This window comes from Trichosurus vulpecula, chromosome 8 (genome assembly GCF_011100635.1).
Source record: "Trichosurus vulpecula isolate mTriVul1 chromosome 8, mTriVul1.pri, whole genome shotgun sequence".
Lineage (NCBI taxonomy): Eukaryota > Metazoa > Chordata > Mammalia > Diprotodontia > Phalangeridae > Trichosurus > Trichosurus vulpecula.
The window spans coordinates 205,097,761-205,124,129 of NC_050580.1; the positions used below are offsets into that span (position 1 = coordinate 205,097,761).

Below are 26,369 nucleotides of genomic sequence, written 5' to 3' on the forward strand. Positions count from 1 at the left end.
AAAAAGCCCTTCTGCAGTATCAAACCTGACAATCTGATGTTAATGAGTGAAAAATCAGATGGACAAGAGTCACAAATCTGGCAACTAGCAGTAAATATAGTCATTGTCAAAGCCTACAATGTAAACGAACCTTGGTGATGAGTGGATAAGGGATCAGTGGGGCCACTGGAAATCTGCGGAAAATCTGCGGAAAAATCCACGAAGATTTTTTTTTTTAAAAATAGAGTTCACACTACTCTGAAAAACAATGTTCTGTATGTTTGTACTGTAAGCAATACTGTATTGCTGTGATATCATTTCCTTGTCAAAGTTATTTGATACTAAAAAATAGACTTCACTCACTCTCCACACCTCCCCCTCCCACGACCCCTCCCCCCTCATTCAATGGAACAGGGAGGGACTCAGTGACTAACATTTAAGCAGAAATTTTCTCCTGATCCCCCTCCAGGAAACAGTGGATGCTGACATGAGCAAACTTCTCCCATAATGCTTTCCGTATGGCAGGTTCTCTTTCTTTCCCTCCCAACCCAAGCCAAATGTGGAAGCTTTTAAGTATTTTCCTCCCTCCCCATTAAGGGAAGGCGTGCTGAGGGAGTCAACCCAATAGTCCCACTTCCATTGGGTCTCTGAGAGAACCCAAGGGCCAGCACTTCAAGGGCCTGGCAGCTCCCTGTTATATCTGCCCTGTTTAAGGCTAGATCAGAAAGAACTGACCAAGGAGAATGAAGGCATTTAGGCCACACATAAAACTGTTCAAGATCATCTGTGAGGTACTGAAATCCAAAGAATAGCATAAACCTTAAGTGTGACTTGGTAAATATTCACATTATAAAGGTTTTACAGTGCTTCTAAAATGGCATAAAATACTATTCATGCATATAAAGTATTTCCCATAAATGTAGATAAAATTATTTCCATTCAACGTTTCTCAACAGTATGCCCAAAGAAAAGGGTAGGAAAAGACCTGAATATTTCCTTTTCAACCTGGATTTCCTATTCCTCAGACTAACTGAAGTGGAGAACAAAGTAGGGATGTGACACTCAAGACCCTGGGGAGGAGTGTTTCATCTCGCGCTGCTCTTTCAAATTCCTCCAGCTAGATAGATGTTCAACAGCATTATTGTCCATGGAGGGGTATGAGGCAAGGTTTCTAAAGGAAAGGCAGCTGAAAATTAAAGGTGAGTGAAGATCCTCAGTGAATGAGACCTGGGTTCCCGCTTGGAGCAGAGAAAAAAACAACCATGAAAAGGGGATAAGGCAAAGTGAGATAATCTCCATTCTAAGATACTTAAGGCCAGCTCCCATAACGGAAAAACTTACTTTGCACATAATCAGTTATTGTTTTACCCTTCATCACACAATTTTAAAGAAAAAACAGAACTAGAAGGGTGATCCCATATATAGGCAGAAGCCTCCATGCCAGTATATTTGTCACAAAAATATGAAATTTGTGGTCACAAAAATTAGGAAGCCAACTTCCTAAGGCATGATAGAAATTAATTAAAAGCTTATTATATTCTGATGTAAACACTAATCAGTTTCTTTTCCCATCAGAAGTTTGAAATTAGAGCAACTGTATAAGATAACAGAGATCATAAAAAGTAAATCGAAGAAATAAATCTGTTTTGTCCGAAATCAATAACACATACGTCCTCCTTCTTTTCCTTTTTCTTCTTCCTGGGGTGAGAGTCAGATTCCTGGGAGGGGGCATTGAGCTCGCTGGAGTATTCCCGTATTAACACTTCAATGGCCCCTTTAATGATCTGATCTCTTCTTTTTGTTTCTTCATCTAAGGCCTCATCTTCATCATTTGTAGTCTCTGGCCTGGCATTCTTGGGAAACAAGGCAAATTCAGAAAAATCACCAACCTAGAAAGTGAAATTTATTTTGAAGCAAGAGTTGGTAAAACCCAGTGTTTTCTCCAAAACACTTGTCGGGGAGTCCTTGTATGCAGCACTATTTTTGTTATCAACTTAACAAAACTAGGCTTTGGTTTAATGTCTGGGATTTTTTTATCCTGTCATTTTCCTCCCATTTTAATATTTAAGAATCCTGGGACCTAGCCTACCACAAAAAAAAAAATCAAGTCTCAGGACCATCATTCCACATAACTTGCACACAACAAAGATAAAAAGTTCCCTACAAAACAGAACCCCCCCCCCATATTTTCTTTCTTAACACTCAGGCCAACTATAAAGGCTTTTTTTTTTAAAGCAAACTCTCCATATTCCTTAAAAATCGCTGTTTAAACCCACATATTCCATTCTTTCTCCAATATAAATCAATACTCTCCTAGAGATAGTGTAGTCGAAGGTAGGCCTAGCTGCTCAACACTATTTTCTTCTATAAAAAACCTGTCTCTAATGTTCCCCTAATCTTTGCACTTGAATTATGTTTCAACTGTAAACCTACTAGTTAAGGACATAATCTGGTTTGTGTTGCACAAAGACTAATGCTTATTCAATTAGTTATCATTTCAAAATAATTAAGAATTCAGAGAGAATACCCTCAGTATCTGATTTTCCATGTGTTACAGAATCCTCAAAACTTGGACTGGGGAAGAGGTTATAAGTAGGATAGATATAAAACAAATTATGTTACTTTACTGTTCTTTCTTAAAAGTATCAAGTACAGATCAATTTACCTGCCCTGTATTGGTAGGGCCACTGTCTTAGGGTCACTGTCACAGTTATAGCCAAAAGCCATGATTCTGTTCCTGAATAAATACTTTGATTATGTTGCCTCATGATCCATAACTCCCATACACATATAACTTAATAAGAATCAGAAGCTTTGCAGTTCACTTTAATAAGAAAAAAAGCAGGAACTATGTAATTCTACCTTCCGCATCCAAAAGGCTGTAACTAGTTGATCATTAATTCAACAATTATTTACTAAGCACCTACTGTATGTAAAGTGCTGTGAGAGACACAAAGATACAGACTACAGATTCTCTAATAACTTGAGCAGGGGGTTGTTTCTCAGTTGGAGAATGTCATTCCATAACTTAATAGTTCTTAGTTATTATGTGTATCCTAGCAGACATGGCTCCAAAATCAGGGAACTGTATCACTGCTCAGGTAAATCCATAAATAAATGATTTCCTGAAGATTCATGGTTTTATATGCAGCGTATGCTGATGTTTTGAAAGTTTTAAAATTAGGCTCAGTGAGACACTTTCATAAACAAACAACATTTTTTCATTAGTTAAGTCATACAATGAACTCATTCCCACATGCTATGGACCAAGAGAGAGAAGCCAGTAGTAGATCAAGAAAAACAGACAAATCGGTGGAGAAACCCTGGGCCACTTACTACATGCAGAAAACTCATATTTTCTTAGCTGATTAATGTGAAATATGTTAGGAGGGGCTCAACACTCCTAACGCGCAGGTAATATACAAATGTTAGTGAGCTGAAGCATATTTACAGGCTGGCTAATTTTGGTGAGCCAAAAAATACATATATGTTTACAAGACTAAGTAAAAGACTGTAGCCAATACGGGAGAAGCAGGCAATAGAATCACATCTACTATCACAAAAGAAGTGGAATGGAAGAACGAGGAGATGTTCAAGTTTTGGATTGGCGGAAGAGTTTTTTTCCCCCACCTTCAAGTAAAATCCTCCACTCAACATCCCCACTTCTGAGGGTACCTTAAAATGCCCTTGAATAAAGTCATCCACCTACTCACCTGGTAAAATTAATAGTTTATGTCAGACAAGTAGCAGTAATAGTAATGATAAGTAACAACTACAACAATTCACAATTTTAAAACCTATATACTTCTATAAGGGGAGGGCAAGCTGCTTAAAATTGTGTAGGTTTAATTATAATTTGTACTTACTTACAAAGCTGTCTTAATGAATTAGTTCTGTTTGGAATAGTCTGTACCAATGTTTTCTCTGGAAAGTTAACCTTGTCCAGCCTCCCTTTCCTACCTTCATCCCAACCTGGAACAAGCAAACCAAGAGTCATCCACCCACTGTGGGCGGATAAAATATTTAAAATATCTGCATACTTTTAAAAAAGTATGTTCTTTGGTCATAACTACATATCAATATGTTTTATTGAAGCCCTGCATAAAAATTTCAAGAAAACAAGCATTTCACTCCAAACAGGACAGCTGACCTACTGGAGTGACTCACTGAGACACATACCCCATTGGACGCTTTCCTCTTCGCTTTCCATTCATCTAACTGTGCCTTAGTCTTCGCATCAACTTTAACTAGGAGCTTCTTCTCACCGATCTGAAGATCATGCAATAATCGAAGGGCACGAAGGGTAGATTCAGGCTCTTTATATTCACAGAACCCAAAGGCTAACAAAGGATATGAAAGAATATGTGAAAATATCAATGTATTAATGAATGCCAAGCTTTTTAAAAAGCTTACGCATAATTAAAGCAAACCCATGATATGTATATGCTTACAGTTTGTGGGTTTTACAGATCCCTTTTATGTACTCCTCTATCCATTAGCACCTCCACCAAAAAGGAGGAGAGGGGTGAAGAAACTCAAATCAGACAATTTACTGTGGTTAATCTCTGATGAAATTATAGTTGGAGGCTGAATTTAATGACTAAAATGAAGGTTTGATCTCACCTATGGATTTTAATTTATACTATCCCTGTTCCCTGCATTATTACTAATAACAGAGCTAACTGCAATTTAAATATAAGGAAAACAAGCATTTTTCAGTTGGGGAAAAAAAGGAGATAAAAGAATTGTCAAACTACTCAATGAGTGACAGGAAAATTCTCTGCATTTTTTTAAAGGTAAAATGAAAATTTTGATTGAAAATAGTGTTTGCTATTTCCTCAATTTCTTGAGTTTTGAGGGATTTTTAAAAATGGACATCTCTTTTTACTAAAAGATCAACTTTTCTATCACTACTACCCTTGAACATCAAATAAAAGGGCTCCTATATGGTCAGGTTTCCGTAGCAATGGACTAGTGAGAGTTTGTTCACTTTTGGTGTATTCCAGAGCCCCAGGAATCCCTGCTGCTGCTCATCTTCCTGATCACGAAGACCCTTTTCAAACCCTCTACTCCTTGCCTGACAGGTTTCTGATACAGGAAGGAAAATACCAAAATAAAATATCAAATAAAACACCAAAACAATAAACATCTATTATGTTCTTTTCTCTTGCCTCCACCTGGATGCATTGATTCCCTTTTCCCTGCCACCTAGATTCAACCCTTAGTTAATCCCTTCCCAACTACAATCCAGACAAAGAGGACAACTCCCACAAAGAATTGTATCCACACAGCACAGTAGTAAAAGAAGTGAATTATTCATTTAACTTACAACAAAGGCAAAAAAATTTCATCTACCTTGAAGTTTTCCAGATGCACCTTGAACTCTCTTCCAGCTCAAAACTAAACCACATTTCTTTATTTAAAAAAAAGAAGAGAAATAAGTATTATTTATAAATCAACTAATTTTTAATGCAAAGGTTACATTTTCAATCAGACTAAAATGAAAAAAAAAAAAGAAAACGGTATAATGATTTATTTTTATTAGGATTCTAAGAGATTCAAACTTTTTTGTTAGGTAAAACAAACCTAACACTTGCAAGAAAGAAAAAATGAATTTTGACACTTCATAGAAGTACATACCCTTGTATAAACCTGCAACTTCCACCAGAAAAGTAAAAACTAAAACTTTTTAAATTAATGTGGTATTTAATCATTAAAATGTTTGTTTAGAAGTGACAAAAAAACTAAACAACCTTTACTACCCTCATTTTCAAAAGTGAGGTGTTGAAAAAGAGTCAATCAAGAGAAAATTAGGTTTGAATCCCATCTCTGACACAATCTATGTTATCATAGATCAATGACTTAAATCTTTTTAAATCTTGGTCTCTGCAAAATGGTTATAAAAGTTATATTAACACACAAAGTTGTTGTGAGGATCAACTGAGTGTATAAATGGTTCATTGATGAGCTATAGCTATTAGTTAGGAAATATTCTTCAACTTACAGCTAGGAGCTGCCTGATGAGCATATCAGAGGCTTTCTCGGAAATATTACCAACGAAAACTGTAGTCGTGGGGCCACTGTTTTCATCATTCTCTTTGTTCTTTAGGCCTGGATGGTCTTTTCTGGCTCCCAAATGCTTTCCAACCATGGACACAGTGGGTACTAAAACCTAAAGAGAAAAAAGAAATAATAAAATCTAATTTTGTCCTTTCAAGCAACTGTCTACCAATTTGAACATGAACTAAAGCAAAAGATTCAGCAGTGTAAATATACAACATAACACACTTTGTATAGCTATTATTACTGTTTTATAACTGATTAATGTCCTCCTAAAACCCCTAAGGAATGTATATAGCACTTTTCGTTAAATTAAGCACACTGTTTTCAACAGAAGTTGCGTATACCTCTAACTTTTAATTCGAACTCTTCCCCAAAGAGAAACACAAAAAAATTAAGAATGGTTTTTTGAAATTTCCTATCAGTTGAGAAAGAGAAACCAATAATTTATCTGACAGCATCAGATCAATTCAGTAGTTTAATTAGAACAGTACAAGTAGTCCCTGAGTTTAAAACGACCCATAATCCGGGACAGGTACAGTTAGGCTCCTGCCTTGTAGGAGCACTCCTACCCCCAGCTCAAATCCCCTCGATCTGAATCCTTAGTGAAAAGCACTTGGAGATTTTAGAGAGTCTCTGACTCAGAATCTGACTGCAGAATCTCCTGCCCCAAGTCCCCCCTCAAGTCCCCCTATAACCTAAAATTCTAGGAATCAATAGTCTCTTATAGAAATACAAATCATCTGGGAGGGTTAAGGGACATTCATTAATATATTAATCAGCCACTTTATAGATCAGTGTGGATTAATTCAGCCTACTTTCCTTTTAACAGTGATTTTCCTTTAGTAAAATGAGAATAATATTTGCACTACACACTTCATAATGTTGCTGTGAAGAAAGCATCTTGTAAAACCTTAAAACACCATATAAGTGTGAGGTATTAACAACTGGCTGAAAACAGCTGGACTAAGAATGGAAACTAATTAAGAGAGAAGGAAAGATGGGTAATTCTGGAATTTGTAATAAGGTATATTTTCAGAGAATGGGCAAACCTGGGTAGGATGCCACAGTTTAGGCCAATATTAAAGCACTGAGTATGTGAAGAACTAGAGAAAAGTATGTACAAAGGTGAACGGGAAGGTGTAAAAAGAAAATCTTAGCCTACTCTAAAATAATGCTTAGAGCTGGCTCTATGCTCAGAAAAAATAAATAGAGGAAAACTCTTGTTTAAGTCTTCTACTCCCAGGACCCAGGACCTTGGCTATTGCTGTTAGTACAGTAGTCCAGTTATGTTATAGGCTATTAAAAATATATCTTTTCAATATAGCTTGGGAACCTAACCATAGCTTACACTGTTTCTTCAGGAATATGTGATTCAAGTTCAAAACAAACTGCTTAAAAATTAACTTTTGGAATATAATTCAGTCAAAGAGAGTGATGGTATTCGTGATTTCTAACTATTCATGTTAATATGAAGAAGATTTGGGGTATTATTCCAAGCAGTGAATAGTTTAAAACTCTGTAGCAGACTGTGCCTAATAATTAGAACAGCTTTACACATTACAACTTACAGGAATACAGGTAGAAACAATATTCATGGTTGAGGGGAAAAGACTGAAGTCAAAATCCACTCTGGTAATGATTCACCTAAGAATTTTAAAGGGAAACGGGAAGGTAGGCATAACAATTAATTTGTTCAATCAGTATTTGCTGAATCTATCTAATGAAATGCTTAAATCTGAAAAAGGTAAAGCAGGTACTGAGGAAGGGAAAAAAGCAAAAGGGACACAACAAAGTTATTATCAAAACTGTTAAGACTTTACCTATAGCACCAAAATGAACAGGATTCTATTTTTTCCATCAGGACATAAATTCTTACTGACTGAAATAACCTTACTATATATTCTTTACAACTCACACATGGGTTTCATTTTTAGAAGGCATCGCTATACATTTTAAAGTGCTGATTTTTTTATTATCTAAGTTTTATTGATACCTCTGAACAGGCATCTGTCTATCAAGGAGGATACTCTACTGATAGCCAGCAAAATATGCTGGGATCTAAAGACCTGGATTAAAAGTCCATTCGTGCCAATTATTAGTCATGTAAGCTTGGAGGACACTGCATTTGATACCCAAGAACCTAGGTTTGACTCCCAGCTCTTCTACTTACTTAGCTGTATGACTGGCAAGTCACTTAACCTCTTTGGGTCTCAGTTTCCTATATGAAAAAGGAGAGGCTGGACTGAATGAGGTGACTTCTAGCTCTAAATCTAGGATCCCATGAATTTAAGTCCCTGCACTATCCTTAGCTTCAGTTTCCTCGTCTGCTTATACTACCCTACAGTTCATAGGTCTATGGCGAGGAAACTGCTTTAGAGATTATACAGCACTCTATAAAAATGAAGTATTGTTCTAAAATTATAGCTGTAATTTGCAGGAATTTACACTGACATAATCTATACTTAATTATGAATAAATAAACCTAGTGTGATGAGTATGTATACAACAGAATCCTGCTTCCTGGGACTCATAAACTGTATATATCTTACTTGTCCCTTTGCTATTTTCACCCTTTTCTGTTTCTTTCCTGAACCAAATGATGAATTATAACTTTCAATAAATATCACTCATAACATAAGAAAAAACTCTTATTTGTTCAGCATGGAAAAAAAGGCTCAAAATCAAATTGATTGTCTCATATAGCAGTGCAAAGCATAGCCTGTAAGCTTCAGACCAGAACCTTTGGATTTGGAAAGATATAGAAATGTCTTCCTACCAAGAATCCCTCCAATTTTTTTTTCCCATGGGCAACAAACTACGAGAGTGAACTTGAAAAAAAGAATTTAGTAGAAATGTACTAAGCTAATCTAACTGATTTAATGATATATCTAATTGTTATTTCGTTGTACAAGAAATAGGTACAAATAATAGTCTATGTGTAATTAATATTACTTTTTCTAATCAAGCCAGGAATTTCTGGGATTAACTGGGGAAAGGAGCAGGAAAAGGACAGAGCAGAAAGTTGCTCTAAGGAAATCCTAGATCCATAATTCAAGGGAAATCTGATTTTTCCAGAAGAGATCACCTATGACACAAACTCTCCTTTCCCCTTCTTCCCTTACCCAGAAATCCTCTCTGGAGGCTGAGATCTAGTCAATGAGGAGAACTATCCTTTCACTTAAGCCAAGGTGGGTAGGTTATGAGAAGTTATTCTTATCTTCGCGTAGTTGAGATGCTTTGAGGGAACAGGAAATGTTTACTTACTTAGGGCTAGGGAACAGTAGTGAAGATGAACAATTTTGGAACATGGAACTCGATAGGAAAGGGAAAGTCTGAGGTCAGACAATACATTTGGAGCCGGGGGGGCGGGAGGGGAGGTGTACAGGACCTGCATGAAGACAATAGGCTCCTAGAGAAAAGGAAGGGAGAGGGAAAGGGAGAGAGACAAAGAGAGATAAAGAGAGACAGAGAGGAGGGAGGGAAGGAAGTAGAGGCCAGGTGGGGGTGGTGGGTGATGTGAGTGGAGAACAACGTTCAAGACAAAAACTCTCACTTCACCTTCTTGGAGTTAGCAGGACCTTGTCACCCAAGCTACACTACCAAGTGTGAGGTAAGAACAGCCTGGGAGCTGGTCACAAGACATGTGCCCAGGATTTGCTGCACAGAGCACACAAAAATGTTCATGGGAGTAGGCTATGCACTTGCACTAGCATATACAACTTGGCATCTGGATGTTGCAGTGTTTAGACTTCAAAGTCAGAAAAATCTGAGTTCAAATCTTTAACTTACTTTAAATCCTTAGAAACTTACTTAGCTGTGAGACCCTAGGCAAGTCCCTTAACCTTTCTCAGACACAGTTTTCACATCTGTAAAATGGGGATAATAACAGCAACTACTTCATAGGGCTGTTGTAAGGATTAAAGAATACATAAAAACAGTCTATAGACCTTAAACACTACATAAATGTGAATTATTATTATATAACTTAACACGAATTATGCTTGCTACTCAAATAATACAAACTGATGAAAGCTTTCAGGAAAAAATTCTAATTATTCTTTTTCAAATAAAATTTTAAATGATATCTTTTGTTTTGTCCTTGCCTAAATTTGCCCTTGTAACCCTCTCCCTCCCCCTCCCAGACAGCCATACCATAACAAAGAAACTTTTTTAAGGAAAAAAGGAAGAAGGGAAAAAAATCAGCAAGACTGATTGATATACAGGGTGTTCCTAAAGTCTGGACACAGAAGCGAAAAAGCGTATCTTCAAGAAATGAAATTTTCAACATTTTATTTAATTGGAATATTAACAAATAACATCTTCAATATGATTTCCATCATTTCTGATGCAAAGGTTGATGCGCTTTGCAAGATTCATGTGATCTTGATGCAATAACTCCACATTGCCATCAATTTAGCACATTCACTCTTTATGCGTTCGATCAAGTGCATTGCATCTGTGATTTTCATTGAGTACACCTTCTCCTTTAGCATACCACAGAAAAAGAAGTCAAGGGGGCTAAGGTCTGTTAATACTCCAAATATTTCAAAATAGGCATTTTTGCCTATGTGTCCAGACTTTAGGGACACCCTGTATATGTTATCATATTTATATATAATGACAATGTATGCAATGTTTTTAATTATTATTCTAAAAGTGTGTATAAACACAACAAAATTAACCTAATTTAACAATTTTTTTAGCTAGTCCCTAGTCCTCCTTAAATTATACTTACAGTTGGGGCAGGAGTCATAATGCTCATTGGTACAGGAATCATTGGAGTCCCTAAAAAAAAAAAAAGAGGAAAAAAGTATTATATCTATGAGATACTTAGAAAATGAAATCTATCTTTATTACATGCAATGGAAATATCACTCATAAAATTAACACACTACTCAAATTCTATATATTTTCTGAAATATAACTAATGAAAAGGTGGCACTCATACAAATGCTATCATTTTGAATGCAAGTTGATATCAGGCAAGTCTAAATGGCATTACATGCAACAAAAAGCTATTTTTAAAGCAAGCAGAGTTTTACAACATGCACAACTTTCTCTGTAAGAACGGAATGAAATTTTGCATTTTATTGTCAATTCACCAGGTTCAGCAGATTCCCCCAAAACTAATGTTTAGTTAAATCAACCTACTTCATAAATGTGAATTCACTTATATGGTAACAGTAATTCTAGTACTTTTTTTTAAGTTAAAAAAAAAAGTGGCACTGAGAAATTAATTTGAACTAAAGAGTATAGTATTCTTATAGTATCAAATAAAAATCATGCAAAAACTGAAATTGGTCTAAAAGCCACTAATGAAGAAGAAAACTTTGGATTTTGCTATGTCTAACTAAGATCTGCCATTTTGAAGACATTTGGTATTTCTGATAAACCTACAAAAGTTATGACAGATCAAGTCCACTAACAGATTAACTTCCAAATAATCAAGAAATTAGTAGATTCTGTGTGTTGCCATTTCTGTTCCTAACTTATTAGTTTAAGTGATAACTGCTACCTTTATTTAGGGGCTGTTGATAAAGAAGTTTTAGTTAAGTTTAGCAACATGAAGAACTGTTATAAAGGCTAATTTTTAAAACCATCCATTTGGTGAACCATCAAGTTAACGATATTCTAACATATACAAAATATAATACAATGACCAATACTGGTTTCAAAGGATAAATATGAAATGGGTGGTGGGGACCTGCGCCAGGGGAGCGGTGTGAGGGTCTAAAAATGCTGAATGTTGCTGACACTGACAGGGTTACAGAGTAGTTGGCTGGATTGATTATTTTTCTTTGTTATAAAGGAGAACTCTACAGGGGAGAGGGGTTATATTGAAAAATGTTTTGGGATAAAAAACAAGATATCAAAAAAACTTTAAAAACAAAACAAAAATGCACACTATAAATCCAAGTTTAGGAAGGTTTAAAAAATGTTTTTAGGGGCAGCTAGGTGGCACAGCAAGTAGAGCACTCACCCTGGAGTCAGGAGGACCTGAGTTCAAATCTAGCCTGACACACTTCCTAGCTGTGTGACCTTAGGCAAGTCACTGAACCCCAACTGACCTGCCTTCCCCCCTCCAAAAAAAAAGTTTTTAAATAATCTAAAAAGATTTCTAGTTACCCTGACCATTTATGCTAAGGATTATGGATTAAGGATAATGTTAAGGATTCACTTCCATCTGAGCCTGGTGCAAATTCTTGCATTTACACTAGAAATTAAGATATAAATAAAAGAGAGGCTATGTTCACTTACATTAATCCATTTTATAAGAATTAATCCATCTTATTAATCCATTCAACTGTTTTATAAAAATTTTCAATGCATTTCAAAAGTATAACTTGTAAAAATTTATGAAATATGCAGATTTTGCGGTTTATCAAAAATTTTTTCAAACAAAACCCCAAAATTAGAGACCAACTTCTGAAGCTAAATTTTTCATCTTAAATTCTCCAATCAAAAACTTGTAAGAAACTAAAAAACAAAAAGCAATAGAATTGCTTTATATCCCAGGATGTTAAACACTATTCTTTCTTTCATACTTAAACAGTGATAAAATAATACAAAATGACAGTACACAGAAGGAAAAATTCATTTCCTCTTTTTTATAATCTCCTAAAAATATTAAAAGTGTATTCTGCCCCCCATCCAGACCTACCAATTTCATTTGAAATAGAATTATTAGAAGAAATTTGCATTTCTCAAATACAATTTCAATACATTAAGAAGTGTCTCAATACTTTGACTAAGTATTTTATACTTTCTGTATATAATTGTTATAATAGATTATTACAATAACTGGCAGGGTAATCATACTGATTGTACATGTCAATCAGGTACTACAGTTCTGAGTTAAATTAATTTCTACATTTTAAACCATTAACAATGTACATAGCAAGCAACTGATGATGACTGTATAGTTAGAGACCACTTAGGCAAAATCTGTTTCCCAGAGGAAATATGCTGGAATTGGAAGTGTAACAGAATTACCACTACCTAAATGAAATGAGAATGACTTCACTTTCTAAATGGAAGAGGAAGGTTGGACATCTGGTTTGGGGGTCTGCTGACCCATAGAATAAGAAAATAAACAAAGTTCAACTTTTTTTCTTGAAAGAGAAACATGCCCTACTTACCTTCTATTTCCCTTTTTAATTTGGTATTGTGTTCATCAGAAAAATACATTACACTTAATATTTCTCCTCAACTTCTCAAAGGGATTTAAAATTTCTCATTTGTCTTAACAAAAACACTGTAAGATATAGAATGAGTATTTACCCAGACCAGGGATATTTAGATACTAATTCCCCAAGGGTCATCTTTCTGTGATTATGAACAATCAGGCTGGAAATTACAGCTAGAAAGTCCTACTTCTCAATATGTATGCATCCTTACAAAACGATCCAGAAGAACATTACTATTAAGTGTACATCAAGGCGTTATTTAAGAACATTATGATTAGGTCTATCATTAAACCATCCATTAAGGTTAGGTCAGAAAGAACAATTTTAATTACTAATTGGGAGGTCACTGAAAGGTTTATTGTCTCAGCATCCTACTTACCCTAACCTTCCTCTTTCCCTTTAGATCCTCAAACACTCCTTTCTTACCATATATCCTTGAGATTTTCCATTCCCAAACTACTGATGAGGTGGAATGGTTGCTGTTGATTTGAAATTTAGGTTAAAAAAAAAACAATAGATAAAACATGCTTTCTCTAGTCATATGAGGTTGGGAAAACTGCTGCTTAATTTTCCACTTTTGCCCTCAAGAATGAGGAACTAAAACTAAATACATATGTGCAATTGAATACAACACTACTGATTCCATGTTTAATGTGAACTTCTGATACAGAACATCCCCTCCATCTTTTACTAAGACTAATAAATTTATTTCCTTGGGAACAGAAAGCACATATAAGAAGATTGGCCTAGAAGGAACTGATAATAAGCTAAGAAGATTATCTTCCACGAGTAGTTTATATTCTGAAGTTGGAGAACTAAAGGTTGTTATTGCTTAGCACACTGGTTATCTAGTGGACCACATTAGTGAGGGTGAGGATCACAACACTATTCAGTTACACATATGTAAATGAGTTGACTTTCAGAGTCTGGTTTTCAAAAGAGACTAAACCAGGTTCTAACAAAGGATAGCCACATAGATACAACAGAATTCAAATATTCAGTTAAGGTCACAGGAGCTAAGCTATCTTCTGTTTCAACCCTCCAGGTATTGTTAATAGATCAGGCTTAACCTGTGTGGCTTTCCAAGAGGAAATACATAACAGCTGAATCTGAGATTTCCAGAGTTTCTGACATCAAATCATGTTGTACTTGCTCTGTGAATACAGGTATCAATCTACAATATCAGTTTCTAAGCAACAGTTAGTCACCAATGAAAGAGACATTCATGTGGAAGCTGTAAAATTCCAACTAAGAAATTAGTGCACGATTTAAAACCTCTCTGAAAGGTAGAGATACTAACAGTCATTACAAGGAAATTAGAATAACTCCTGATTTCAGAATGACATGGACCTGGGTTCCATGTGGGAAGGAACTGTACCCAATTAAATTCTTTATTTTTGAATTATCCAATAAAGTAATACCTAAATCTTAACTTTATGCAAGTTAGCAGAGAAAGCTCTCATGTCTCAATAAAAAGGTCTTAATTATCAACTATGTTGATCTTACTACCAGGGTCTGGAGCAGTTATCTAAAACATAGCACAATGAGCCTGATCTTAGAAGTTATGATAAAGTTATGTCTTAGAGAAGGTTAAAAAATCCACAGACATTTTCAGATGAACTCTAACAGTCTGGATTAATATAAATACCATGAAGCCATCAAAACCAGGACATTCAAATCAGAAATTTATTTAAGACATTCCAGAAAGTATTGGTTCCTGATAGCCACAAAGGTATTTCCTCCACAATAATAGAACCAGCTTACCTGGAGGCACAGGTGGAGGAAATCCAGGAAACTGTGGGGGCGGGATACCTGGTGGGAGAGCTGGGATTCCCATAGGTGGTCGATTCAAGTGAGGAGGGAAAGACATTCTTACTGGAGAAATCTTTAAAAAAATAAAAATAAAAACCTCAAAATACCTGTAACTATTTTTCTTCACAATCTACTAACATTTCTTATTCCAAATTTACCTTAAATGTGCCAGCAAATGATATTTTCTGTCTATTCATTTGTGAGTAACCCTTAAATTTTAATACTTTTCTAAAACATTAGTACATGGCCCAAGCTTAAGATCAACTACTTTAAAAGTCCTTTAGAGAAAATGTTTTTAAAGTACGTAGCTATGTCTAATTTGGGAAACAAGAGAAAAATGCTGCAGGATTTCAAACACAATCAGCAAGGTAAAACTTTATATCTGATTCACATCAAAAGATCATAATGGCCTTAAGAGGTATTTTTAACAGTTGTTCATTCAGTCACCAATAGACCTCATAAACGGTGTAAAGCAAGGGTGATGGAGGGAGCGCTGGATTTGGGAGTCAAGAAGATCTGAGCTTGAACATGGCCTGAGATGCTCGGTTTCAGCTTCCTCATCTGTAAAATAGTGATAAAAATAGCCCCTACCTCCCAAGGTTGTTGTGAGGGTCAAATGAGATAATAATTGTGAAGAACTTAGCACAATGCTTGACGTATAGTAATCACTATATAAAATGTAAGTTATAACTTCTCTCAGCCTCAGTTTCCTTGACTGTAAAATGGAGATAATCATAGCACCTATCACAGGATTGTGAGAACTGTGTAAACCTTAATGTGTTGTGTAAGTACTACCTATTATTATTTATAGCCCAAAATTTTTTACCTATTAAGTAGTTATTCCTGTCCCTATTTAAAATTAACAAGGAGGGTTTCTGCTCAGGTCTGGGTACGATTGGATAGTATCTCTAAGATTCTAGGTAGGTAGGTCACTAACACTGCCTCAGACAGAATATCAATGAGTCTGCTACTTAGTACCAGTGTGACCTTGGACAAGTCCTTAAGCTCACTGGACCTCAGGAACCTCAGCCGTAACCAGAGAGTGTTGAACTAGATGCCCTGTGGGATTCTCTTCTGGCTCTAAAACTGATCCTATGAATCATTTCAACAGTTCTAAGCTTTCATGTATCAGTTTTCTTAAAAAGCAGAGCATATATGCACTTTTAATAAAGTGAACATAAGCACAGAAAACATATTTTAAAGTACAAAGATAAAAGTTCCTATTTCCTTATTTCACTCTCTACACTCAGAAGCCATAACTACTGGGAAGGGGTTAAAAAATAAAGTTCAGGGGTTACAGGAGGAAGGCTTTGCAAATGATTGCAAAAAGTACATATTGGTCCTGCTAAAATTAGTTTTTTGACCATCAGGAGGACCTTAGGTTAGTCAGGAGGGGAACCTGTGGCTCTCTAGGTCCTCAAGTGGGGCCCTTTGACTAAATCCAAACTTCACAGAACAAGTCCCCTAAATAAATGGATTTGTTCTCTAAAACTTGGACTGTCAAAAGGCCGCACCCAAGACCTAGAAGGCCACACGTGGCCTTAAGGCCACAGGTTCCCCACTGCAGTTAGATATTTACAAAAATCTTCCCACCAAAACTATGTGGGCATTAGTAGCTGTGAGCAAATTTAAGGAGAAACCAAAAAAATATTTCCTTTTCACTTGCAACTATCACTTTTCCTCAAACTCTGCTCAATTTTTACTTAAATTTATTCCACACAAAAAAAAATATACTCTTAACATTTGAATTTTGGTGCATACTTCTGGATACCATGTTTATAGGCAAAGCACACACCTAAACACTTTCTTCTTGGATGCCCATGCTGTAGGTACCTCACATTCAAAAATGGTCATTACTGGAAGGGCTATAAAGTGAATCACTGTGATCTTCCTAACAATATTTAAATAACTCCTGGCATTATCGGTATTGTCTCAGCTCCTACTCAGGAGAAAAAAGTATAGTCATCTTTTAATTTAGTCTCAAGTATATGAACAAGACTTATCAGAACGTTATAAAAATTTAGAGTAATAAATTACTTAAGATTTTTTTCCTTCAATATTTGATACAAATTATACTAAAGCCTAAGATTTTCTTTGTGTTAAGACTATAATTTAAATTAGGGTTGTTTTATATGTATGTCTCATTCTTACTTAAGCAAGTAGTTTCTTTCTGGAAACCAATACCTCCATTCCTTTATTCATTTTTTTCCCATGAAACATTCTGCTTTTAACCTACATTTTTTTTTTGGAAAGGAGGTTCATAAAAACAACATTTCTGGGAGCTGCAGAAAAAATGATTCCCCTTCCCCAACTTAAGAACTTAAGAGATATTTCACGTTACAGGAAACAGAGTTTCTAAGAGAACAGCCATCAAAAATCCTCTTCTAAGACACCCTGAAGATTCCCCCAGCCTTGAACTTTCTCCTTACGAGATAAAGAAAATGAAATAAATGGATACCTTGGTTCTTATGGCATTTTTAGTTCCAAGTTCATTTTTATGAAAATGTATTTTTATTTCAAGAAAGATAATAACACTTTCTAGGCAAAAAACCATAAGTTATACATTTGTGAAAACCATTAATCTCAAAATACGTATTTCAACATCTTAAAATTAGGAGTCAATCACCTAATTATTTCAACGAAGGTATTTTTTATTTTGGACTCCGACAAAAGCAAATTTGAAGTAATGAAAAAGATTAAGAATATATTATCACACAAAATACATTCATATACATTATCTAGAATAAAAAGAAAGGTTCCTAGTATAGTGAGAGTACTTTCTGAAGTTAAACTTTGTTTTTAGTAAAGCATTAATACTAAATTTGGTATCAGTTAGCTCCCACAAAAGAATGTCATAGTAGTCTCAGACTTAAGATTTCACCCACCAAAGTTAAAGCTGATTTATTCCAAGTCAGTCTCTTCAACAATTCAACAAACAAATATTTACCAATTGTAAAGGCACTGTGTTAGCCTGAAAAGACAAACATAAGACAAGAGTTCCTGCCCCCAAAAGAACTTTGCATAAAATTTTTGCAAAAGTTTACAAAACTTTTTACATTTTATCTCATTTGAACCTCACAAAAACCCATGAAGTGGCTTCTGTTTTACAGGTGAGGAAAGTGAAGCCAGACACTGATTAAGTGACTTGCCCAGTCACACAGTAAGTAAGTGTCTCAGACTGCATTTGAAGTCAGGTCTTCCTGACTCCACTGAACCACCTCACTGGCCTTATACGAATCAAATGAACCAGCTGTGTTACCTCCTAGCTACTGAAGTATTCTCCTAGGCTTGTGCTAATGATATATCTGCAAAATAAACTGCAGGCTAAAAAATAAACAAAAACCAACATTTCATCCTGTGATAACTGGGATAAGGCTTCTACAGCAGTATTTAGCACCCAGCATTCAGTATCATGATCTTTAACCAGAGATTTTCTAAATATTCCCCCAAACATTTTACCTAGTAGGTATTAGTATAATGAAGATTTTAAATATGCTTCCTTGTAAGAAACTGCTCAGGAGATAAGAATAAAACTTTTCTGTAAGATAAACTAATACCATCTCTGTTTCAATATATGCTAACAACTCGTCCAGTTTTGTATGATAAATACTTTAGTTATCTAAAGAAGGGTATGTATTAGAGAAAACTACCCAAAGAACAGATTAAAGATGGCAATATTTAGAACTCCTTGTACTGTATCTTTCTTCCTTGAAAAAAGGAAAGCACTGTCCACTGGAAGGAATGATTATTTCTTGTATTTCACAGGCCATACAAGTAAACTGTGAAAACAAACTGTTGGAGGCATTACAGGAAGACAAGACTATGCATACACCATTGGTGGAGCTGTGAACTAGGTCCAGCCATTCAGGGAAATAATTTGGAATTATGCTAAAAAATTAACCATAATATCCATACTCTCTAACCAGAGCTTATTATTAGCATGGTGCCTGGCACATAGCAAGTGCTTAATTAAATGTCTGTCGACTAACCCAGAGAGCCTGCTGCTAGGCATAGATCCCGAGCAGCAGAGAAGTGAACATAGTAGCTGTCCATCATTTACGAAAAAGCTGAATAAATTGCAACACATGAATGTAAAGGAATTAGTGCAACTTAAGAAAACTATGAATATGGGCAATTCAGAGAAACATGCAAAGACCCAGATAAACTGATGAAGTAAGCATTTTTACTATGACAATGAAAATGGAAATAACATAAAAAATGTTTGATTTTATTTTTTATGCTATTTCCATTTTTTAATGTTTGATATCTCTGCTCTAGGACAGCTGTGTCAAACTCAAATAAAAAGGGATCCTGGAGCATAGCATAATGACTTAGAAAACCACAAATTGACATCTTTGTTGTACTGTATTTTTATTAATTTTGTTAAACATTTCCCAATTACATTTCAATCTGGATCCTACATACTTGGAAATTTTGTGGGCTGCTTGCACTCCAGCTCCCAGTATGACTCCTCTGCTTTAGAGGACCTGGGTTCAAATTTCACCTTTGATAACTACTACTTATATAACCTTTGATAAATCTTACCTCTCTGGGTCTCAGTTTCCTTATCTGTAAAATGAAAGAAGGGACTAGACCCAGGCCTTTGAGATCCCTTCCATATCTAGATCTATTACCATGTTCCTGTTATCTCACCAATTTTAGAATGGCTAAGCAAATTATTATACATGAATGTAATAGACTATTACTATATAGTAAGAAATGATGAATATGCATAAGAACTAATGCAAAATGATACAAGCAGAACCAAGAAAATAATACCTACAACTGCAATGTTATCATTGTATTTTCACTCCTGAGTCTCTTTTCTCCATGCTCTCAATGGCCTTGTGAATCTTCACTTCTGAGTTTCCCCCACCACTCACCTTGTCTTCTCATACTCCCCAGTTAACAAAGCAAGTGTTTTCGATCTCACTGCCACACAGCAATCTTTTTACTCCTGATCCTCTATCCAGATCTCCAACTGTTTTAAAACTACTTTGCAGTATGCTCCAATGGAAAGAGGCTTTAGTTATAGGACTTAGGTTTGCCTACCATCCCTGCCATTAACTACCCAAGCAAACTTGAATACGTCAAACTCCCTGGGCCTTGGTTTCTTCATATGTAAAATGAAGGGTTTGGGAAAGATGGCCTCTGAGGTCCCTTTCAGCTCTAGATCTATGAACTAAAATGAGAGGGTTAGAAATTGTGGTCTATAAATGTAATGGAATTATTGTTGGACTCTAAGAAATGAAAATATGAAAAATTCAGAGGAGAAGAAGGCTTACATTAACTAATTTAAATGGAACCAAGAAAAAAACAATTTAAAGGGGGAAGAAAAAAAGCTGAAAAATGTAATTATAATGAACAAACTTGGCCATGGAAAAAAGTTGTTAAAAAAGCACCTCTTTCACTTTATGAAAGAAGTGAGGGATTAGGGGTGTGGAATATTGCATATACCGTTCAATACCCATTATTTAGTAACTAGTTTTGCTGAGCAGCTTTTATTTTTCCCTCTATTTTTAAAAATCTTTTACAAGGAAAGGTTTGCTGGGTAAGGGAAAGGTAGTGATGATATATTCAGAAATAAAGGTGTTGTAAAAATGAAAGGTTAATAAAAATAATTTCTTTTAAAAAAACACTCAAATATAATAAGTTCAAAGAGATCTGGGAAGACCGTTAAGTGATGAAGTAAGCAGAACTAGAAGGTTTTAAAACTAAAATAGTGTAAGCTAAAATGAAGCCAAACACTAAATAATAAAGATCTTGGCAAAAGAAATGAGGAAGCATCTCCCTATGTTACATATGCTGTTAGGTGAATTCACTGTGTCAATTGGGTTTTGCTTAATTGTTTTTCTATTATAAGGAAAAGTACGCTCAGAAGCGACTGACATAAAAAGGAATTAATTTTTTTAAAGGAAAAATAAAATTAAAATGAGGGGGCTGGATCACTTAAAGATAGGGCTCCATCCTTATAGCTCTAAATCTATGATTCTTCACATCCCTACCTTACCTGGCTCTCCATTTTATTTAGAGGCAGCTGTGGAGCAGTGGCTAGAGTGCTAGGCCTCCAGTCAGGAAGACCTGAGTTCAAACCCAGCCTCAGATACTCACTACCCTGGGCAAATCACTTAACTTTAGTTTCCTCCACTGTAGAATGGGGATAAATAATAGCAACTAGCTCCCAGGGCTGTGAGCATCAAAGGAGATAAGATCTATAAATGCTTAGCACATACTTAGCAGAGTGTGCAGTGGTCCCTTTGTGAGTGCTTGTTTCTTTTCTTCCCTTCCTTAAAAAAACCAAGGCCATTCAATTTCCCTATATCTGTGCCACACCTCAAAACCTCAACACCTTCACCTGTTCTTTCATGCTTTATTTAATCTAGTTACTAGAGAAGAAGCAGTCCTTATCTCTTCAAAAGTCCTTGAAGCCATCCCCTCATGGGCCAACCTTCGAAGAAAGCAATCCTCTCTCACTGTCCTCACATCAGATCATAAATTAAGAACTGGAAGAGACTTTAGAGACCATCTAGTCCAAGTACTTCATTTTATAGATGAGTAAACTGAATCATGGAGTGGTTAAATGACTTGCAAAAGTTTACACAGGCATTAAATAGCAGAGCTAAGATTTGAATTCACATCCTCTGATTCCAAATGCAGCACTCCTTCCACTGTACCAGACTCAACTCCTGTCTTCCCACTCTCACTTGTGAACTCCTTACAATCAGGTTTCCCATCCTACTCTCAGAAACTGTTCTTTCCATGGTTACCAATTATCTCTTAACTGCTAAATCTGATCTTCTATGAACAGACAGTACTCAAAGGAAGAAATCTAAACTATATTAACCACAATATCAAACACCACCACTCCAAATCAACAATAAGAGTAAATTAAAACAATTCTGAGATTCCACCTCTCACCCATCAGATTGGCAAAGATGACAGAAAAGGAAAATGTTGGAATAGCTGCATGGAAACAGGCACACTAATGCACAAATGGTGTGAGGTGATCCTGCAAAGTGATTTGGAAATATGCCCTCAAAGTCACAAAACTGTGCATTTGACTCAACTGTGCAAACTCTGACCCAGCAGTAGGCCTATAATGCAAAGAGATCAAGAAAAAGAAAAAAAGGATTCATATGTAAAAAATATATATTTATAGCAACTCTTTTTGTAATGGCAAAGAACGGGAAACTAAAGGGATGTTCATCACTCGGGAAATGGAATGACAAGTTGTGGTGTGTCAATGTAATGGAATACTGCACCATAAGAATTATCATAAGGGACAGCTTCAAAGAAACCTGGGAAGACCTGTATTAACTGATGCCAAGTGAAATGAGCGGAGTAAGGAGGACAATTTATACAGCAACGACACAAGACTTAAAAACTCTGATCAAAGCAAGAACCAAACACAATTCCAGACGACCAATGATGAATACGTTGCCCACCTTCTAACAGAGACGCGTAGTGAGATATACTTTTGGACAAAGCCAATGTAGAAATTTGTTTTGCTTGATGAGGCAGACATGTTAAATGGATTTTTTCAATTTGGGAAAAGAAATGGAAGCTGTGGGGTAGGAAGGAGTGTTAGGAATAGGTTACCCCTCCCCAAAAAAAGAAAAAAAGAAAAGAGGGTCACTGAAGCATTTTTTTTTTAATGTGCAGAAAACAGAAGAAAATTCAGAAGGAAACACAGACAAGCAAGATAGCTTTGAAAGTTACCTGCTGAAGGTGATATACAGACATAGATAAATATAAAGTGAAAAGCTGTGCGTAATACAGATTCACTTTTGCGTCCAGTCCTTTCTATTCTATTTTTGTGTATATAAAAGTTCATTTTATTTGATGATTCTTAAGTTCAAAACAAAAATAAACAAACCCGATCCTCATCCTCTTGAACCTCTCTAAAGCTTCTTACACTGCTGACCACTCTGTCCTAGTCCTAGATATTCACCTCTTGGATCATTTTCCATGCCTCTGAGATTTGTGAAATCTATGACCTTCCTTCAAGGCTCAATTGAGGTCCCACTTCCTACACAAACACCCCTACCCCTCCCTCAAATGTTATTATTTTTCCCTCCTCTAATTACTTTGTGTCTACTTATCTGTGAACATGCTGAATCTCCTCTCCATCACTCCCAAGTAGAATGTAAATTCCTTCTCACTACCCTTACTAGATAAACTTCATTCACTCCTGGTGGCTTCTGGAATCCTCTGGCATTTAAAGTTCATCCCACCTAAGGCCCTTCCTGACTTTCTGGTCTTCTTACAAATTACTCCCCTCCAAACACTCTATGGGCCAACTTCTCATACTTCACGGAACACTTTACCTCCAGTTTCCCACAAGTCCAGTCTGAACTAGGTGTAATGCACTCCCTTCTTACTCCCCCACCCCCCAGGGTCTCAAAATCCCTGGCTTTCTTCAAGCCCCACATTCTATATAAAATGTTTGGATTGTTCTCATCCTCTCACCACCCCCCACCCCAGCCCCCCAGATGCTCTTCCTCCCTAAATTACTTTATATAAATTTTGTGTATATATACTCATACATGTCTTTCCTAAAAAGCTCATTGAGAGCAAGCACTATTCCACTTTAGCCTCTCAATCCCCAGAAATTATCCTAAGTTCCTTACACTTAGCTGGCACATAAAAGCTTACTGACTGAGGGCAGAGGAATGCTTCATTTTTGCTTTTATGTTTCCACGATCAAGCAAGTGACTAAATACTAAGTATATACTAACTAAATTGAAAAAAAAAAAAAAGACTAACCTTCTCCATTCTTTACTCCCTCCCTTCCCCCCTCCAAAAAGCAACATTAACAAGGACACACGTTAGTAACTAAAGTTCTGCAATGTTTCAAATGTGGAAATAAAGGATGTTAAATTTGTTTTTAAAATGTCCATTTTGACTACCAATTGAGTTGTCAAGGACATAGTGAAGTTATGTTCTTTCTTGGACATATTTAAGGATTAAGATCTATTAAAACTGAATGGTAGAAGATGGGTCTAGATGACCTACTGAATTGTTTTGGGGGGCTTAGGTTATCTTTCAATGTGACCTTTTAAAAACTCAAAATGTCAAGATAATGTTTAAAAAACCCTTCAATGATTATTTTTTCTGTTGAAAGAAGAGTCCCCTCCCACATTAACAACTACTTGATATTACCATGTTTTATTCATATTACTTCATCCTACTGTGGCAGTCAGGTCCAGGAGCTGGTGTAGTGGAAAGAGGAGACAGAGTCAGCAGATCTAGCCTCTAGTCTCAGCTCTGCCACTAACTAGCTGCATGATGTTGGGCAAGCCACTTGCCTCTCTGGGCCTCTGTTTCCTCATCTGTAAAACGAAGAGGTTGGACTAGATGATGTCTAAGGTCCCTTCCAAGTCTAAAACTCTAAGATCCTAAGAAAACAAGCCCAGGAGGTAAGCACTTCTTGGCTTTTTTTTGGTCCACCTCACAGTATGCCCAAAATTTCCACGTCATGAATTTACATTACACCACTTCTCAACTAGTCTTCTTACGGTTGTTTGTATGTTATCTCCCCCCGTTGGTGAGTTCCTAGAGATCAGGGACTGTCTTTTGCCTTTCTTTGTATCCCCCGGGCTTAGCACATAGTAGGCACTTAAATACTGACTGACACCTCTACGTATACATACATATATTTGCCTTAAGTATTTAAAGATGTCACACTAGACTCCAGACCAAAGAAAGGGAAGGAGAAGAGAAGGGAGGTAGTGAGGGGGAGGAAACAGGAAGGGAAAAAAGAGTTTTGGGTTTTTTTTGTGGGGGGGTGGCGAGGGAAACGAAGCATCAGGACATTTTGGAGAATGGCAGGTGCCTGGAATGAATGGTAGGTAAAGTTTAAAGGGCAGAACTCTGTCAATTCAAAATCAACCTCGATGGCTCGTACTGAGTAACACTATGCGTCTATGGGGGAGTGATGAGTTAGGGGTGTGGGGTGGGGGACATAATGTGTGGGGGGACCTAAAAGAGGAGGTGGCAGGATGGGGGTGGGGCTCATCCCTGGCTGAGAAAGACAGGGAGGGGAGTCCGTTGGTAGCAGCGGGCATACACTTTGCAAGGGCGTGAGTGGGGCAAGCTGAGGGACTGGGGTGGGGGAAAGGCTGAGGAGAGAAGGGACGGGGACGGGGGCGGGGGGTGCCTGCCCACCCACCTCCTCGTGGCAGGGCAGCCGGGCCCCTCAGCGGCGGGGCCGGGCAGCACCAGGCCAGATAGGCTGCAAAGCCCTGCCAGGAAGCTTGGAGTCTCCACCGGAGCTGCCTGGCCGGGGCCGGAGCCGCCGGCTTAAGGAGGTAGAGACGGAGACGTCTTCAAGCCTGGTCCCCGTCTACCTCTCCTGTCCCCGGGCCCTTTCCGTCACTCGCCGCCGCCCGCCTTCCTGCCTCCCTTCCCGGGGCCGGGCCCAACCCGCCTCTCTCCGCTCCGCTAGCCTCCCCTTCCCTCCCGTGCGCTCTGCGGCGCCCACTCACCCGCCGCTGAGGAAATGGTACCGTCTTTGCGGCCTCTAGGGCTCCGTATTACGAGTGGCCGCAGCCGGTCCTGGACTTTCTGCGCGCCGTTCGCCCGTGTGATTGATACCGAGGCGCCTGCCTGCTCGCATAGGCCGCAGAGCCAGCCGCGCTGCGCGGGGTGCTCTCGGACGTCCTCCGCTAGGCCGGCGTGCACTGCGGCCCGAAAGAATTGGAGGCGGGAACCATAGAGAACAGTTCCTTCAAGAGTCGCCTCCGTTGAGCGACGCCTCACCACGCAGGAAGCGGATGATCATAGAGAAGACTGGGAAGGCTAGAAAGGCCTGGATCGAGGGGGCGGTAACTTCCGTCGCTCGCCGCCATCTTTGCTTGGGGCCGATTGACGTTCGCGACGCCTTGACGCCATCTTGAGGTCAAGGTGGCTGAAGGAATGAGCTGCCGAAGGAGCCAACCCCTACGCGTGACATTGGCCCATACTTGCGCCGTTGAGCATCTGAACGAAGCTCGGGCTCCTTTTTTCGTAATAGCCCCTGGCACTCCACCCAGGAGGGGTTGCTGATAGCTTCCGAGATTGGACTCCAAGAAGCCAGCGATCCCAACCGGAAGTCAGAGCCTTGGCCACTTTGAGATGCCCCTTCTACAAGAAGTAATTGCCCCAGGTTGTGGTTGGTGAAAAAAAGAAAAACCAGCTTAGAGGGCTTTAGTGCGATCTTGGGATCAGAGCTGAAAGGATCTTGGAGGCCTTGGTCGGCTGTGTAAGGCCTGTCAGTACTGGCCAGAGGGTCATAGGACAAGGTTCTGATACCGCAGGCCAACAAAAATGCGAGGCTCCGATGTTGAC

General features: G+C 37.5%; 1 protein-coding gene across 6 annotated transcripts in view; it reads right to left on the reverse strand.

Moving 5' to 3' along the window:
* Window positions 1-25,772, reverse strand: part of RBM25 (RNA binding motif protein 25) — a 44,609-nt gene extending 18,837 nt beyond the window's left edge. The window contains exons 1-8 of one of the 6 annotated variants that reach the window (XM_036735534.1): window positions 25,529-25,772; window positions 14,994-15,114; window positions 10,778-10,827; window positions 5,984-6,151; window positions 5,335-5,392; window positions 4,159-4,319; window positions 1,650-1,832; window positions 131-184 (exon numbers count right to left, since the gene is read on the reverse strand). In XM_036735534.1, coding sequence (XP_036591429.1) covers window positions 131-184; window positions 1,650-1,832; window positions 4,159-4,319; window positions 5,335-5,392; window positions 5,984-6,151; window positions 10,778-10,827; window positions 14,994-15,099 — 780 coding nt within the window. In that variant the 5' untranslated portion in view covers window positions 15,100-15,114; window positions 25,529-25,772. Of the gene's footprint in view, window positions 1-130; window positions 185-1,649; window positions 1,869-4,158; window positions 4,320-5,334; window positions 5,393-5,983; window positions 6,152-10,777; window positions 10,828-14,993; window positions 15,115-24,203; window positions 24,329-25,528 lie in introns of those variants that run through there. The other 5 variants (XM_036735532.1, XM_036735531.1, XM_036735533.1 and 2 more) reach the window with 5 other exon arrangements.
* Window positions 25,773-26,369: the final 597 nt, after the last annotated feature.